We start from the raw sequence: 17,444 nt of genomic DNA on the forward strand, positions 1-17,444 counted from the left end.
GGCCGGGTGGAACCTCTCTGTTACGGCTCCCTGGCTATGCCATTGCCCCACTCCATCCCCGAACACATGGCTTTGGGTATCACCGAGGGTGGGAGAGGTTTGTGCTGCACAGCTGGTGTGCCCCCTGCACTCCCTGTGGTGGCAGGTGCCACAAGGGAAGTGGAACACACTGGGTGTGCACTCATTCTTCTTTCCTTGTGGCTCCTGCCACTGAGGGCAGTGCTGGGGGCCTGACTGCTGCTGCTGGACAGCACCAGGTCTCCCCAGTGATTCCCAAAGTTGCATATTCGGGGGACGTGGTAACGCGGGGGGATGGAGAGAAAGGGTGGGGATAAGAGGCCGGTAATGGATAGGTCCCCCTCTCTCTCTTACCCACTGAGAGTCCTGGGACGAATGCGCAATAGCTTTGGTCGGAACTAGTCCATGGGCCGGGAGTTTGAGACTCCTGGTTTAGACGTTTTGGGACACACAATCTAATTGCTGACTATTGTAAGGAGCCTTTATAAAATGCCTTAATGTTGGAATGTTGTTGTAAATGTAAGGTGAGATAAACACTTGATTTCCCAGCACAATGGGAATCCTATTTCTTCCATTACTGGTTGTGGTTAAGAGATTATGCATTGATAGAGCTGCGTGGTAGAAGAGGTATTTAATTTGAATTAATGCTAGATGCTATAGTTTAATTTTACAGATGATCTGATTGGGAGATGTGAATTTGCTAACTTTTTTTTTTCTTTTTTAGGAGGGCTATCGAGGGGTCGCTCTGGTGCTGAACAGCATGCAGTCCTTTCGGGAGCAAAGCAGTTACCACGGAAATCAGCAGAGCTACCCACAGGAAGTTCACGGAGCATCCAGGCTAGAAGAATTTAGCTCCCGCCAGCAGGCCCAGATGTTCCAGAGTTTTGGAGGAGGTGCTGGCAGCGGGCGCCGGGGAGCAACAGGAGCATCTGCAGCAATGGCTGGTGAGAGCTCTGGGCATCAGAGCTATCAAGGTTTCAGAAAAGAAGGAGGAGAGTTTTACTACATGGCCTCCAACAAGGACACAGTGGCTGCAGGTGGGCAGCAGCCACCTCAGCGCAGGCCATCTGGACCAGTGCAAAGCTATGGGCCACCCCAAGGAAGCAACTTTGGGAGCCAGTATGGGAGCGAGGGACATGTGAGCCAGTTCCAAACACAGCATTCAGGCCTTGGGGGTGTATCTCACTATCAGCAGGATTATACTGGCCCTTTTTCTCCAGGGAGTGCCCAGTATCAGCAGCAGGCTTCCAGCCAGCAGCAGCAGGTGCAGCAGCTAAGACAGCAGCTCTATCAATCCCATCAGCCTTTACCACAGGCATCCAGCCAGCCTGCGTCTAGCACCTCCCACTTGCAGCCAATGCAGCGTCCATCTGCCCTGCCTTCCTCTGCTTCTGGGTACCAGTTACGAGTGGGTCAGTTCAGCCAACACTATCAACCCCCTGCTTCTTCCTCTTCCTCCTTCCCCTCTCCACAGCGTTTTGGGCAGTCTGGGCAGAACTATGATGGCAGTTACAGTGTGAATTCTGGTTCACAGTATGAAAGCCATGCTGTAGGTTCTAATTCACAGGGATATGGGACTCAATCTAATTACAGCTTTCAAGCTCAGCCAATGAAAAGTTTTGAACAGTCTAAGATGCCCCAAGGTGGGCAGCAGGGGCAGCAGCAACAGCACCCCTCACAGCATGTAATGCAGTACTCAAATGCTACCACCAAGCTATCTCTTCAGAGTCAAGTGGGACAGTACAGCCAAGCTGAAGTCCCTGTGAGATCACCCATGCAGTTTCATCAGAACTTCAGTCCTATATCCAACCCATCTCCAGCTGCCTCGGTGGTCCAGTCTCCAAGCTGCAGCTCTACCCCTTCTCCCCTCATGCCAGGTGGGGAAAACCTTCAATGTGGGCAAGGCAATATGTCGATAGGCTCTAGAAATCGAATTTTACAGATGATGCCTCAGCTTAGCCCAACACCATCCATGTTGCCAAGCCCCAATGCTCATGGTGGAGGATTCAAGGGATTTGGGCTGGAAGGACTTCAGGAAAAAAGACTTACAGATCCAGGGCTGAGCAGCCTAAGTGCTTTAAGCTCTCAAGTGGCCAATCTTCCTAACACAGTCCAGCACATGTTACTTTCAGATGCGTTGGCACCTCAGAAAAAAAATTCCAAAAGGTCATCATCGTCTAAAAAAGCTGACAGTTGTACCAACTCAGAAGGCTCCTCCCAGGCAGAGGAACAGCTTAAGTCTCCCCTGGCAGAGTCCATCGATGGTGGCTGCTCTAGCAGTTCAGAGGACCATGGAGAGCGGGTGAGACAGCTGAGTGGCCAGAGCACTAGCTCTGACACTACCTACAATCGGAGTAACTTGGAGCGATCCAATTCATCACCAGCACAAGGTTCTCAGAATGAGCCAGCAAAACTCAGTACCAGCCCTACAGTTAGGGAAGACGTGGCCTCCCCAGCTGAAAAGGAAATCTCAATAGCAGTGGAGGTCACCCCAAAAGTGAATGAAAAGACAGTTGGGGTGATAGTTTCTCGGGAGGCCATGACAGGCAGAGTAGAAAAATCAGGCGGGCAGGATAAACCCTCACAAGATGATGCTCCCCCAGCCACCCAAGCACCTCCTGGTGCCAGTGGAATGAAAGAAACTGGACAGGTGTTACCACAGTCAGAGCCTCAAGCAGGAAGCAAAGGGAGTAAGAGTGGGGATAACAATACAAACCACAATGGAGAGGGAAACAGCCAGCCTGGCCATACAGTCATTGGCCCAAATTTTTCTGGCAGAACAGAATCTTCCAAATCATCTGGCAGTTTGAGGTACAGCTATAAGGACAATCTTGGGGCTGGCATACAGAGAAATATTGGTGGCTTTCCTCAGTATCCATCAAGTCAAGAAAAGGGGGATTTTCCGGGGCATAGTGAGCGAAAAGGCAGGAATGAGAAGTTTCCCAGTCTTCTACAGGAGGTCTTACAGGGTTATCACCACCACCCAGACAGAAGATATGCTAGGAATGCACAAGAACATCCAGGCATGGCAGGAAGCCTGGAAGGAGCCATGAGGCCCAACATTCTAATTAGTCAAACCAATGAATTAACAAATAGGAGCCTTCTAAATAAAAGCTTAGGGTCTCTCTTGGAAAGCCCTCACTGGGGCCCCTGGGATAGAAAATCAAGTGGTACAGCTCCTGAGATGAAACAGATCAATCTGGCGGACTATCCAATCCCTAGAAAGTTTGAGATCGAATCACAGTCTTCAGCTCACGAAGGAGGAACACTCTCAGAGAGAAGATCAGTGATCTGTGACATATCTCCATTAAGGCAACTTGTCAGAGATCCTGGGCCTCACCCAATGGGTCACATAAGCATTGAGGCCAGAAGTGGGCGGAGTGAACGTCTCACTCCTGGTTTAGGCCAATCAGTCATCCTCCCTGGTGGCCTGGTGTCCATGGAAACAAAACTGAAGTCTCATAGTGGGCAAATAAAAGAGGAAGATTTTGAACAATCCAAGATCTCAGCCAGTCTCAACAATAAAAAATCAGGAGACCATTGTCATCCTGCCAATGTGAAGCATGAATCTTTCCGAACCAATGCCAGCCCTGGGGCTGCAGCTCCTGATTCTACCCCAGACTATGTCTCCCAGCAAGACAGCAGATCAACACAGTTAAAACGAGCACCTGGAAGAATGGGAAGCAGCAGAGAGGGGATGAGGGGCAAATCACCTTCTCAATACCAGGATCTGGCTGACAAACTGAAGATGTCACCAGGCAGGAGCAGAGGTCCAGGAACAGACCTTCACCACATGAACCCACATATGACACTGTCTGAGAGAGTCAGCAGGGGTTCTTTGCATTCTCCCTTTCCCCAGAATTCTGAAGGCTCATCTTTGGCTTCAGCATATCACACCAACACAAGGTCTCATGTTTTTGGAGACCCTAACCAAAGTTTGAATTCCCAGTATCATTACAAAAGGCAGATATACCATCAGCAGCAAGACGAATACAAAGATTGGTGCAGCAGTTCTGCACAGGGTGTGATTGCTGCAGCTCAGCACAGGCAGGAAGGGACAAAGAAGAGTCCAAGACAACAGCAGTTTCTTGATAGAGTAAGAAGTCCCTTGAAAAATGACAAGGAAGCAATGATGTACATCCAGGCTAGCTCTTACCATGATACTGGAAACCAAGATGCTGGGCGCTGCCTCATGGGGAGTGATGGTACTCAAAACAAATGTACTGACTTAAAACATGTTGGCCAGAAGATGCAGCATCAAGAATCTGGTTGGGATCTCTCCCGGCAGATCTCTCCTGCCAAGAACAGTGGCCCTCTAGGAGCAACCAATCAGAAAAGGTTTTGCTCTCAAGATAGCGATGGGCATAGGCGGGAGGAATCTACAGATTTGCCCAAACCTAGTAATGCAATGCTGAGGCTCCCTGGCCAAGAAGACCAGTCTCCTCAAAATCCCTTAATTATGAGGAGGCGGGTCCGTTCTTTCATTTCTCCAATTCCCAGCAAAAGACAGTCACAGGATATGAAGAACAGTAGCACAGAAGATAAAGGGCGACTACATCCCACCTCAAAGGAAGCAGCTGACAAAGCATTCAACTCCTATGCTCACTCATCTCTAAGCCAAGATGGTGGCAAGCCACTCCCAAAGGGAGATTCCTCCAAGGATCTCCAAAGTCCTGACAACAGGAATTGTCCTGCTGTTTCCCTCACAAGCCCTGCTAAGACCAAAATACTGCCCCCACGGAAGGGGCGGGGATTAAAACTGGAAGCAATTGTTCAAAAGATTACCTCCCCCAACATCAGGAGAAGCGTTTCCTCCAACAGTGCTGACACTGGTGCAGATGCAGTCACCCTTGATGACATCCTGTCCCTCAAATGTGGACCACCTGAAGGTGGGAGTTTGGCAAGTCATGGACCAGACACAGAGAAAAGAAAAGGAGAGGCTGTGTCAGATCCAGTGGGGCAAGTAAGCCAGGAATTGACTAGTGAAACATCTCTGCCACGATCTGTAGAAGAATGGCACAGCAGTGGGGATGACAAAATCAAGAAGGAGACACCAGAAGTTGCTAGTGTCAGTAAAGAGGGATCTGGGGCCAATGTGGCCATACAACCTTCACACAAGTCTGGTAGTCAAGGGCGATCAGATGGATCCTTAACTGGGACTGGAACTTTGATGTTTCCTGACTCAAAAACAGTTTCTCCTTCCAGTGTGTTGACTTCTGAACCAAACCTAAAGTCTGAAGAAAAAGATAGAGATGTGACAAATATTTCACCTAAGCCAGATGGCTTCCCTCCAAAGGGATACTTCCCCTCTGGAAAGAAAAAGGGGAGGCCTATTGGTAGTGTAAATAAGCAGAAGAAGCAGCAGCAGCAGCAGCAGCAGCAGCCGCAGCCGCCACCTCCACCACCAGTGCCACTACCAACACAGCCATCAGAAGGGACAAGAGGTGGAGAGCCAAAACCTAAGAGACAAAGGAGGGAGAGGAGGAAACCTGCAGCACAACCACGAAAGCGGAAAACTAGACGGGCTGCTCCAATTGTGGAACCTCAAGAACCAGAGATAAAGCTGAAGTATGCCACCCAGTCTCTGGATAAAACTGACACCAAGAACAAGTCTTTTTTCCCATACATTCATGTGATAAACAAGTGTGAGATAGGTGCTGTGTGCACAATCATCAATGCAGAGGAAGAAGAGCAGAACAAGTTGGTGAGGGGCCGAAAGGGACAAAGGTCACTGACACCCCCTCCTAGCAACACTGAGAGCAAAGTTCTGCCCACCTCATCTTTCATGCTGCAGGGTCCTGTGATAACGGAGTCTTCTGTCTTGGGGCATCTGGTTTGCTGCCTGTGTGGTAAGTGGGCCAGTTATCGCAACATGGGAGACCTCTTTGGGCCTTTTTATCCCCAGGATTATGCAGCTACACTGCCCAAAAACCCGCCTCCCAAGAGGGCCTCAGAAATGCAAAGCAAGGTCAAGGTACGACACAAAAGTGCTTCTAATGGCTCCAAGACTGATACAGAAGAGGAAGAAGAACAGCAACAACAGAAAGAACAAAGAAGCCTGGCTGCCCACCCCCGTTTTAAGAGGCGGCATCGCTCTGAGGACTGTGGGGGGGCCCCTCGGTCACTTTCAAGAGGAGCTGCTTGTAAGAAAGCAACCACTGAGGGTGGCAGTGGCAATGAAAAGACTCTCTCAGACTTAAAAACCCCCATGCCCACTTCAGAAGGTGGCCCTGAGCTGGAGTTACAAATTCCTGAACTACCTCTTGACAGCAATGAATTTTGGGTCCACGAGGGTTGTATTCTCTGGGCCAATGGAATCTACCTGGTCTGTGGCAGGCTTTATGGGCTGCAGGAAGCTGTGGAAATAGCAAGAGAGATGGTGAGTACCAGATTTTACTGCATTGATGGGTGAAGCATTTTTCTTTTGCAACTATATAATTTTGTCCCTCTGTAGTATGTGTGTTTCTTTCGGCTACACCTTATGCATCCTTGTTTCCTCTTGCTAAATCATCAGTAGTTCCCTTTTGATGAATGGTAAAAAATCTACTGTAGGCCACCTGGGGAGATTTAGTTTGGGCTGAGATTTTTAAAGCCACCTGGAGGATTTGGATGCTCAGTACCTATTAATTTTAATGCGAATTAGTTGTCTAAAGGATTTGTATATTCCTGAAGGTCTTGGCTTCATTCTTTATCCAGTTACTGTTAGATACCGATTCATATGCTACAACCACAAAAGTTTTGTATGCTACAACCCGAATGCTACAACCCACAGTACAAAGGCTACTGGTGCTACAAGCCTGGATCCAGTTATGTTGATAAGTTTCAGAGTACTATCTAGTCCTTTCTGGCCAGAAAGATAGTTGCCAGGAGTTGTTTAAACATCTTGAGATGTTTATACAGTTTCCCATGCCAGAAAGAACTATTGTGATCATCTTGCCTGACCTCCTATGTAACGCAGGTTGTAGGTCTTCCCTGAAATAATTCTTGAAGCGTATCTTTTTAGAGAAACATCTAATCTTGATTTAAGAACTGCCAGTGATGGAGAATCCATCAAGAACCTGATAGTATTCCAATGGTTAGTCTCACTGTTAAACTTGTGCCTTATTGCCAGTCTGAATTTACCTGTCTTCAACTTCCAGCCACTGGATTGTATTATAGCTTTGTCTGCTAGATCAAAGAGCATGTTATTTAATAACTGTTCCCCAGACAGGTACTTAAAGGTTGTGGGTGAATTGATTATAGTCCTTTCTTAAACTAAACAGATTGAACCCCTTATGTCTGTCTCTACAGGACATGTTTTCTAATCCTTTAATAATTCTTGTGGTTCTTTTCTGAACCATATTCAGTTTATCAGCATCCTTCTTGAACTGTGAATACCTGAACTGGACATTATAATATTCCAGAAGCAGTTATACCAGGGCCAAATACATAGGCAAAATAACCTTTCTACTCCTACTCAAGATTCCTCTTTATGCATCCCAGGATTACAGTAGTGCCTTTTAGCTACAGAGTCACATTGAGAGCTCATGTTCAGCTGATTATCTAACACAAACAACCCCTAGATTTTTTTTCTTAGTCACTGTTTCCCTCAGTATTTCCCCATCTTGTAAGTATGGCAGTTCTTTGCGCCTAAATATATACTTTTAGCTGTATTACTTTCACACACACACGTTATTTGCTAATACCCAGTTTACTAAGCCACAAAGATCACTCTGAATCAGTGACCTGTCCTCTCCATTATTTAACACTCTCCCAGTTTTGCATAATTTACTGATTATTTTGTTCCATGTCTTTGATAGAAATGCTAAATAGCATAGGGTGAGGAAATAATCTTTGCAGGACTCCCATTAGAAATACATCTGCTTGATGATGATTCTTTATTTACAACTACAGTTTGAAATGTATCCACTAGTTTTTAATCAGAATGTTAGGTGGTACCAAGTTAAATGCTTTGCAGAATTCTAAATATATTGCATCATTCCTGGTACCTACCAACCAAACTTGTATTTTCATTTAAGAAGGCTGTTAAGTTTGAAAGGGTCTGTTTCTATAAATCTTCGTTGATTAATATTATTATTTATATTACTTTACTTCTTTATTAATTGAGTCCAATATCATACACTCCATTATTAGGGCCAATATAGTGCTCATCTATAAAAAGGGAAACAAGAACAACCCAGGAAACTATAGACCAATCAGTTTAACTTCTGTGCCAGGAAAGATAATGGAGTAAGTAATTAAGGAAATCCTCTGCAAACACCTGGGAAGATAATAGGGGGATAGGTAACAGTCAGAACAAATCATGTCAGACCAATCTGATAGCTTTCTCTGATAGGATGAGTCTTGTGGATAAGGGAGAAGTGGTGGATGTGGTATACCTAGACTTTAGTAAAGCATTTGATATAGTCTTGCTTGATATTCTTATCAGTAAACTAGGCAAATACAACTTATTTGGGGCTACTATAAGGTGGGTGCATAACTGGCTGGATAACCATTCTCAGAGTAGTTATTAACAGTTCACAATCCTGCTGGAAAGGCATAACAAGTGGGGTTCCACAGGGGTCTGTTTTGGGACTGGTTCTGTTCAATAACTTCAACGATTTAGATATTGGTATAGAGAGTATGCTTATTAAGTTTGCAGATACGAAGCTGGGAGGGGTTACAACTGCTTTACAGGATAGGGTCATAATTCAAAATGATCTGGACAAACTGGAGAAATGGTCCGAGGTAAATAGGATGAAGTTTAATAAGGACAAATGCAAAGTACTCTACTTAGGAAGAAACAATCCGTTTCACACATACAAAATGGGAAGTGACTTTCTAGGAAAGGGATCTAGAGGTCATAGTGGACCACAAACTAAATATGAGTCAATGGTATGACCCTGTTACAAAAAAAGCAAACATCCAGGGAAGCATTAACAGGAGCATTGTGAGCAAGACACAAGAAGTCATTCTTCTGCTCTTCTCTGCGCTGATCAGGCCTCAGTTGGAGTATTGTGTCCAGTTCTGGGCACCAAATTTCAAGAAAGATGTGGAGAAATTGGAGAAGGGTCAGAGAAGAGCAACAAGAATGATGAAAGGTCTAGAGAACATGACCTATGAAGGAAGACTGAATTGGGCTTGTTTAGTTTGGAAAGGAGAAGACTGAGAGGGCACATGATAGTAGTTTCCAGGTATCTAAAAGAGTGTCACGAGGAGGAGAGAGGAAACATTGTTCTCCTTAGCCTCTGAGGATTGGACAAGAAGCAATGGGCTTAAACTGCACCAAGGGAGGTGTAGGTTGGACATTAGGAAAATTCCTGACTGTCAGGGTGGTTAAATACTGGAATAAGTTGCCTAAGGAAGTTGTGGAATCTCCATCTCTGGAGATATTTAAGAGCAGATTAGATAGATGTCTATCAGGGATGGTCTAGATGGTACTGGTCCTGCCATGAGGGCAGGGACTGGACTCTATGACCTTTCGATGTCTCTTCCAGTTCTAGTGTTCTCTGATTTTGTCTGGGATACATGTCAAACTGATAGTCTTATAATTTCCTGGGTCATCCAATATACTGTTTATAAATATTGGCACATTAGCTTTTTCTCTTTCTTCTGGAATTTCCTGATGTTCTTGAAAAGATTTATTGAAAATACTTGTTAACAGTCCTGTGCCCTTCTTGACTAGCTCTCTTAAAACTTTTGGATGCAAACTGTCTGAACCTGCTGATATTTAATTTAGTAACTCGTTTGTCACTTCCATCTGAGATACTGGTAGGCTGGAAAGAGTGTTATCACCTAATTGTGAAACTATATCATCTTGTTTTTTCAGAATTCAGAACAGAAATACTTGTTTGAATGCTTCTGCTTTTTCTGTATTATTTTTAATAATTCTAGCATTTCCATCTAGCAATGGACCAATATAACTTTTAGGATTAGTTTTGTTACTAACACACTTTTAAAAACTGATTCTCCTTAACTGTTCTGACTATAGATTTTTTTTCTTGTGTTCCTTTGCTTCCCTTAGGAATTTTCTGTAATTCTTAGTTTGTGATTAATATTAATTACTATCAGCTTCCCTTTTTCATTTGCTATGTATTTGTGTTTAATAGCTGTATTACTGTACCCTTTACACCAAGGCAAATTTTTAATCAGCTTAGGTTTCCTCTAGGGAAGTTAAATAATAGTTAATTGAATAGTCAATTAACCTTATACATTCTTATCAGTTAGTCGACTATTCTATAGTCCCGGGGGAGGGGCCTGAGCACCCAGATCCAGCCCAAGTTGGAATGAGCTGGGCTGCTTGCCTGCTTGGTTCCTAATACACTTCAAATGCAGAGCTGCAGTGGAGGTAGGTGTATGACCCAGTGCAAGCCAGGACTTAGCTGGGCTTCTGGCCAGCCTGCTGCTAAATGTACTGCAAGGGGTGGGGGGGAAATTGCGTATAGTCTATAGCATTAACCTATAAGCTTTTGCTAATCGGTTAATAGACTATATTATTACATCCCTAGTTTCCTCCTCAATTTGGCTCATTGGACATCTAGTAAATTCTCAGTTATTCACATTTTTCTGAATTGATTCTTTCTCCCAGTTGCTTAGGCTCATAATTGTTTTTGGTTTTGTGAAATTGGCCCTTTTAAAATACTCAGGCGGGCCATATATATATGTGGGTGGGTATGCATGTGTGTGTATATATAAATATTACTGTTTTGTTTTGTGTTTTTTTTTGCTTGCACAATATAAATCTCAAGTACCTAAACTGCCATTATTTTTTAGTTTTGTGATCAGTTCCTCTCAATCTATCAAGATGAGGTCTAGTATAGAATTTGGTTGCAACACATTTTTCAGTTAGGAAATTTGTCATCTAGAATATTTAGCAATTCCAAGGAATGTCTTAGTACTGGTAGGATGAGATCTCCAGCATGTCACTCAAATTGAAGTCCCTCATGATCATGCAGATTTTTTTCTACATATTTATAGGTAGATGGGTAAAGAGCTTGCTGGTCATTCTGTTCTCTGGCATTATTTGGTGCTATGTAGCAGATGCCAATATTAACCCCCCCATTTTGTGCTTTATCTGTTAAGAAGCTGAACCATAGGCATTCAAGGTCATTTTCTTTAGCGTTCTCAGTGATTCAGAAACTGGTAATATCCATTTTGATATAAAGTGCTGCAGCAACTCCCCTTTTGCTCAACCAGTCATTCCTAAATAGGTTATAACAATTGATTTTCAACATCCCACCGGGTTTCAATAATGCCAGTTATATTGAATTTATGCTCATAAATGAGTGATTCTAATAAATTTTGTTTGATACCCAGGCTCCTCATATTTGTGCATAGATAATTATATAATTTCTTCTCTTTATGTTCTTTAGATCCTTATTAATTTGGTTTTTAGCATCTTGATTCTTTGTTAAATGACTGCCCAGTCCTCTTTTTATCCTCCCCTTTTGTTATTAATTTAATGCTTGCTTGACTCTTTCAGCAAGTCTGTTCCTGAGGAGATTGGTTTCCCTTATACTGAACTGAAGATACTCAAACTATGCAGACTCCTCTCACCACAAAAGGTGGACCAAAGTTCCACAAAACAAAAGTCCTCCAACCTACTTCACATAACTTTACCCACTAGTTAACTTCCAGACTCTTCTCCCTTCTGTATCCTTTCTCTCATGGAACAGGAAGAATCGCACAGAATATTGCTTGGACACTCTTCAGCATGATTCCAGGTTTCCTGAAGTCATTTTGTATCTGTTGGATATCCTGTGATGCCATGTCATTAGTGCAGATATGAACCATCACACGTGTGGGTTTTTTTGCCTGTTGACTTCAGAACCTATCCAATCTTAAAGTGCTGTCTTGGCTCTGGAAAGAGTATGGTATGCCAATTCTAGGAAAAACATTACAGAATCCCCTGGTTGTAGATGATGATGTGATTTGCTGTCAGTAGCCAGGAATGAGAGGTTGACACCTGCAAACAGTTGGAATTGCAGTAGTACAAGACCGGCTTCCCTCCTCCTTCATACTGTCACAATTTTTTCATAACTCGTTCCCTTTAGGTCCTGGCTCTTGCAGAGACCTGTGTCCTTTTAGCTGACACTGCCTCTGCAACTGCCTTCTCTTATGGAGGCCTCTCCTTTCATCAGTCTGTTTTTAATCCTAATTAGGACCATTCCAGAATAACTATAACTCTGTATATATGCTGGCATAACCCCATATCCTAAACACAGCCCACACCAAAGGGAGGGTTTTTGCATCAGTATAGGAACATTGTCTCCTTGAGCGATGGTATTTTAGGTTGATGGAAACAGCTATACTTAAGGTTTGGTTGGCATAGCTACGCTGCTCAGAGGTGCAGCTTTTCCACCCTTTTGAGTGCTGTAGTTATCCTGACCTAAATTTTAAGTTTAAAGTAGGTGTTATTTTTTTGACCCTGAATCAAACCATTGCAGAGGAGGCTGTGGATACTGGGCTTCTTTCTTGTACCTGCTATGTCCAGTAGGGATGTGATAGTGTAAACCAGGGCTACTCAACTTTAGAAGCTCTGGGGGCCACAATGATATTCACAGCATGTGCCGAGGGCTGCAACTTAAGTGTGGTTGCATATACATGCAATTGTATATGCAAATAGCTTCTTACGCATTGATGGGCATGAATATAAAGATTAAGACAAGACTAAACAACACACAGGCTCCATTTAAGTTAATGCCGCTGATATTAATAAAATACAATATTGACCCGATTTCCACCCATATGACAGCACTTTTAATGAGCAATGACAATCCAGGAATTTAACTACTAAAACACCTATCAACAGAAGACCATTATATTAAATTTGTTTTGGCTCCCACCTGCGGGCCACGTGTTGAGCCCCGCGTTAACCCAAACCTCACCACAGGCCACAAACAAACAGGTCGTGTGTTGAGTAGCCCTAGTGCAGGCATGTCCAAAGTCCGGCCCGCGGGCCAATTGCGGCCCGTGTTCCGGTTTAATACTGCCCCACAGGTAATTTGGCAATATCTATCTTTTATGGCCCCCAACGAATCCATATGTATTGAGATGAATACATTGTAAAATCTCAGTTAATGTCAGTTGGTCTAAATCAGTTATAAATATATTTGGACACAACATGTATACTTGGTGTTATGTTCCTGTTCATATTTTTTGAACTTAAAAGTTGACAGACAACCTTTATTTATTACCAATAATATGTAATGTACTTTACAATGTTCCTGACATATATTTCAGCTTCCTGGATTTTTTTTTCATCTGGCCTTCAGATATGAAAGGCAGAGTGATTTAACACCTGTTTAGATTTGTCATCCATGTGACTAAATGAAAAGTATGCCGTTTGCAATAAACTTTGCATAAAATAGTTAATTTGCGTTTAATTTTAATGGTTCAAAGAATGTCAGGCAAAATGGTCGGCCCTCACGCATGTTCACTTCATCAAATCTGGCCCTCATTGAAAAAAGTTTGGACACCCCTGCCCTAGTGTAATCAGTTAACCGATGAGTCACGGTTACATACAGCCTCCTTTTCCCCCCGTGCTGCTGCCTCTGTTTCAGAGGCAGCAGTGCGGGAGAGCAGGCAGGAGCAGGTGCACAGGGTGCTTTTAAGCTGGCTCCCCGTGAACACCAGCTCCCATGGATCCACATGCCCTCTCCACTCCCACACTGTAGCCTCTGAGACAGACACAGCTGTGCGGGAGGGAGGGGAGTTGTGAAGGGGTGAGCGGGCGTGCATGCAGTTCTATGGAAGCCATCTCCCCATGCGTGTAAACATGTAACTGTTGAAATTTTCAGTGGATACACATTACCTGAATAAATGCATTTTAACATCCCTAATATCCAGCTCCACCCTGCTTCATCCCATTCTTTTTACTTTATTGCATAGCATTACATTTGACTCTTATTTCAACTTCCCTCCCTGTTACTGCTGTGTACTGTATGCCCAGCTCCTACCCAGTCAGTCTTTTTGTTTGATTTGGAGTCCTGGTTGTCTTTCTCTCATCTGGTCTATACAATCTCCCACTCTTGTCCTGGGTGACTCCTACTTCCATGTTGATGACAATCCAACCTTTTTCCTTGACCTTGCCTCCTTTTCACTCAATCTGCAGCTTTGGTTCAGCCCTAATATTTAACTGATTAAGCAGGATCTGGGTGGGGAACTGCTCCAGCCTGGCTGGAGCATCCCCCAACCTGTAGAGCTCCTGCTTCCAGCGCCATGCTGGGGCTGTCTCTGCCAGTTCCCAACCCCTGCCAGAGCAGCCCTTGTCCATGGTGGCCTCCCTTTTGGGCGCGAGCAGCTGCCCGCTCGTGGCAGGCGGGGAGCTGCTCCAGCCCCTACTGCTTTACTGGAACCAATAAGCAATCACCTATGAAAGGTGGTGCTTACTGGTTAACCTTTCACATCCTTAATGCACACTCTCTCTGATCATTTTCAGCAGCACAGAAGTGCCTCACCCATATGCCTTGTCACTTGCTAGTTCATTGGTACTGATGACTTTTTATCTGCTTTGAGCAATCTCCTCCTTCTCCTCTCTTCCCTTCTGGTGAAATGATGGCTGATTCTCTACGCTTCATTCTCCTCTGCTTTTAACACTTTTTTTTGTGCTTTCCCATTGTGGGGTCCAACCTTGCCATTTCCTAGTCCTGTCTTATTCTCAGTATTCACTGGTTCTCCACCTGTACTCACGCTACAAGAAATCCCATGAAAAGGCTGTTTGCTACCATTACAGATTCATTTTCTGCTTCAATTCTGCTATCATATTAGCTAAACAACTGTTGTTCTTCTCCTTAATTGAATCCTCTACCTGCAATTCCAGACACCTTTTGCCACCTCTTTCTTGCTCTTCAAGCGTTCCTCCTCTCCTGCCTTCCCTTATTGCTCTGTATAGGATAACACAGATTTCTTCTGTGTGTATGACAAACTATATGACTTCCTCTCTCTCAGGTGCACTGCCTTCCTACAACTCTTTTCATTCTCCTTTGTCACACACTCAGAATTTCTCATCTGTTCTTTAATTCCTCCACTTGCTACTGTGATCCTATCCTATTTCCTGACCTTCCTCTCACTAACTTTCATCTCTTTTTCTTCCCTTTTAAACATCTGATCTTTGAGTTGTCTTCACAGTAAAATCATACTTAAGTCTGTCCCATCTTGAAACATGCTGTCCTCCAGTTGTGTCCTAAACCCCCTCTAACTGGACTTCTGCTCCTTGCACTCCATTGAAGTTGCTCTTGTGAAAGTTTCTAATCTTTCTTGCTAAAAATCAGAATTTGTACTCTATTGTGAGTCTCCTTGACCTGTCAGATGAGTTTGCTGTCATCTACCATGCTCTTTTTCTAGAAATCGTGTCCTCCTTAGCTTCTGTGATTCTTTTCTCTCCTACTGGGATTCTTGTACATTTCCCATGGAGCCCAGGATCAGCGGGCTCCCCTCTGGCTCCATGCAGGGCACTTTTACTTTGAAATGTACAAGAGCCCCAGTAGGGACTCTTGTACATTTCAAAGTTGGAACACAGCTGCTATGCCCTGCCCCCTCCCACAGAGCTGGAGCTTGAGGGGGAGCAGGCTCCCTCCAGTACCCTTTCTCCCCCCCTACTTCTGATAGAGGCAGCAAGTGGGGAGGAAGCGACTAGTTGACTAGTGTGGTGACTCTTCGATAAGCTTTTGTTTATCGGATAATCGGCTAGTCAATTAGTCGCTTATATCTCTAATTAAAACACTGATTTAGTTGTTAAGCAAAGTTATTAAATGTAAAAGATTGTAATGCTGCAGGGACTCCCCGCTGGCTCCAGGCTCCACGTGGTGTTTTAGTCTTTGAAATGCACAAGAGCGGCTCTTGTACGTTTCAAAGGCGGAACGCCATGCTAGTCCTTATCGATTAATTGAATAGTTGATGGAAATCCTATATACTTATTTGATTAGTTAATCAAAATTTAACATCCCTAGTTTTAATATATGCTCCAAAAAGCTATAAGGAGACGCATTAAAAAGCCACTTGCAGCTCTTGAGCTTCAGTCTGTCCCCGTCTAGTATGACTTGTATATCATAGGCTCTCAATACCATCAGTACCTACACAATCAGAAGTAGACCAAAGCATTGCATCTCACAGGCGACTAGATTTCATCCCACATGCAGACAGGAGGTGTGCCTATGACTGGAGGTCTCTGCTCTGGTAAGGAAATCATTGAATGAGACTCACGTAATTCTTGCAGATGATCTGTATTCATGCTGCAGAGATTGGTGAACACCCCTCCCCACTCCCAAGGTCATTGTCAGTCTGACCTGGGAGAAAATTCCTTCCTGACCTGTATGGTGATGTATAGATTCTGAGCATATGAGCAAGAACCAGCCAGCCAAACACCTGACAGAATGCTTAGTGCCACCTGAGAGCTCTGGCCCTCTTGCACTATCTCCAGGATGCTTGATGTTTCAGAGAAAGGAGATAAAAACAAAAACAGTGGAGGGGGGGAGGAAGCAGGAAATCCTTCTTGAACCCTGCTAGTGACCAGCTGAAACCCTGAAATAGGAGCTCTTAGGAGCATAAGATATAACATTGAACATTGACCCTAGGGCTACTAAGCCTGCTCCCAACATAATCATACAGTTGCGCACTTACATTTGTCCATGTTGGTCTCAGAACTAATTGAGTTGTTTGCCCCCTAACTCCTGTTTGGAGGTGGTGCCAGAATCTCATCCCTCTGACAGTTAAGGAATCTTCTAATTTTCAGCTCAAATTTGTTCATGTTCAGTTTATATTTACTTGTTCTTGTGCCAACATTGTCCTTCAGCTTTAATAGTGGAGTCTTAACCCTTCTCTGATTGTCTATATCCATCTTGTCTGATGTTCAGATTGTAAGCAGGCAGAGGCAGTGTGTGGGTTTTTCTTTTTCTTTTTTTTGGTATGGCACCTCGTGTATACAACTGGGGGTCCTGGTCTGTGACTACAGCTCTTAGGTGGTCTAGGTAGTACAAATATTAATAAATCCTCTTTCCCCTTATCACCAGTGTTGCTCCTAAGATGTTTAAATTTCCTTGGCTGTTTTTTCAACCTGTTGGCCTTTCACAGTAAAATTGTAATGCTATGCCAGTGTTTCCCAATTTTATTTGGCTACGGAACCCTTTTAAACTCGAAAGAATTTTGCAGAACCCCTAATAACATGGAGCTGAAAAAGTAGACCACCAATAGGTAAGGTTGATAATAAACAAATGTTAAACAAGGTCATGAAATCAACATTTAGTTAAATTGCACTTATTTAAAAACAAATCACATAATCTAAATTATTAGTTTTTTAAAATCATAAAATGTTACTGTAATGGAATTTTTCTCGTGGAACCTTTATTTTCACTTCGGAACCCCAGGGTTCCATGGAACACCATTTGGGAAACACTGTGCTATGCTGTTTCAAGGAAGCAGTGCATCATCTCCCAGTCAGTTTGGGGATA

The 17,444-nt window shown here is 43.9% G+C and overlaps 1 protein-coding gene across 10 annotated transcripts in view; it reads left to right on the forward strand.

Annotated features, from left to right (window-relative positions):
• The window catches only part of TCF20 (transcription factor 20), a 200,032-nt gene that overhangs the window by 124,730 nt on the left and 57,858 nt on the right, over positions 1–17,444 (forward strand). For all 10 annotated transcript variants that reach the window (XM_075935696.2, XM_006120503.5, XM_006120506.5 and 7 more), the window contains one exon: positions 743–6,397. In XM_075935696.2, coding sequence (XP_075791811.2) covers positions 779–6,397 — 5,619 coding nt within the window. In that variant the 5' untranslated portion in view covers positions 743–778. The remainder of the gene's footprint in view (positions 1–742; positions 6,398–17,444) is intronic.

This window comes from Pelodiscus sinensis, chromosome 1 (genome assembly GCF_052426305.1).
Source record: "Pelodiscus sinensis isolate ZL-2025 chromosome 1, ASM5242630v1, whole genome shotgun sequence".
NCBI lineage: Eukaryota > Metazoa > Chordata > Testudines > Trionychidae > Pelodiscus > Pelodiscus sinensis.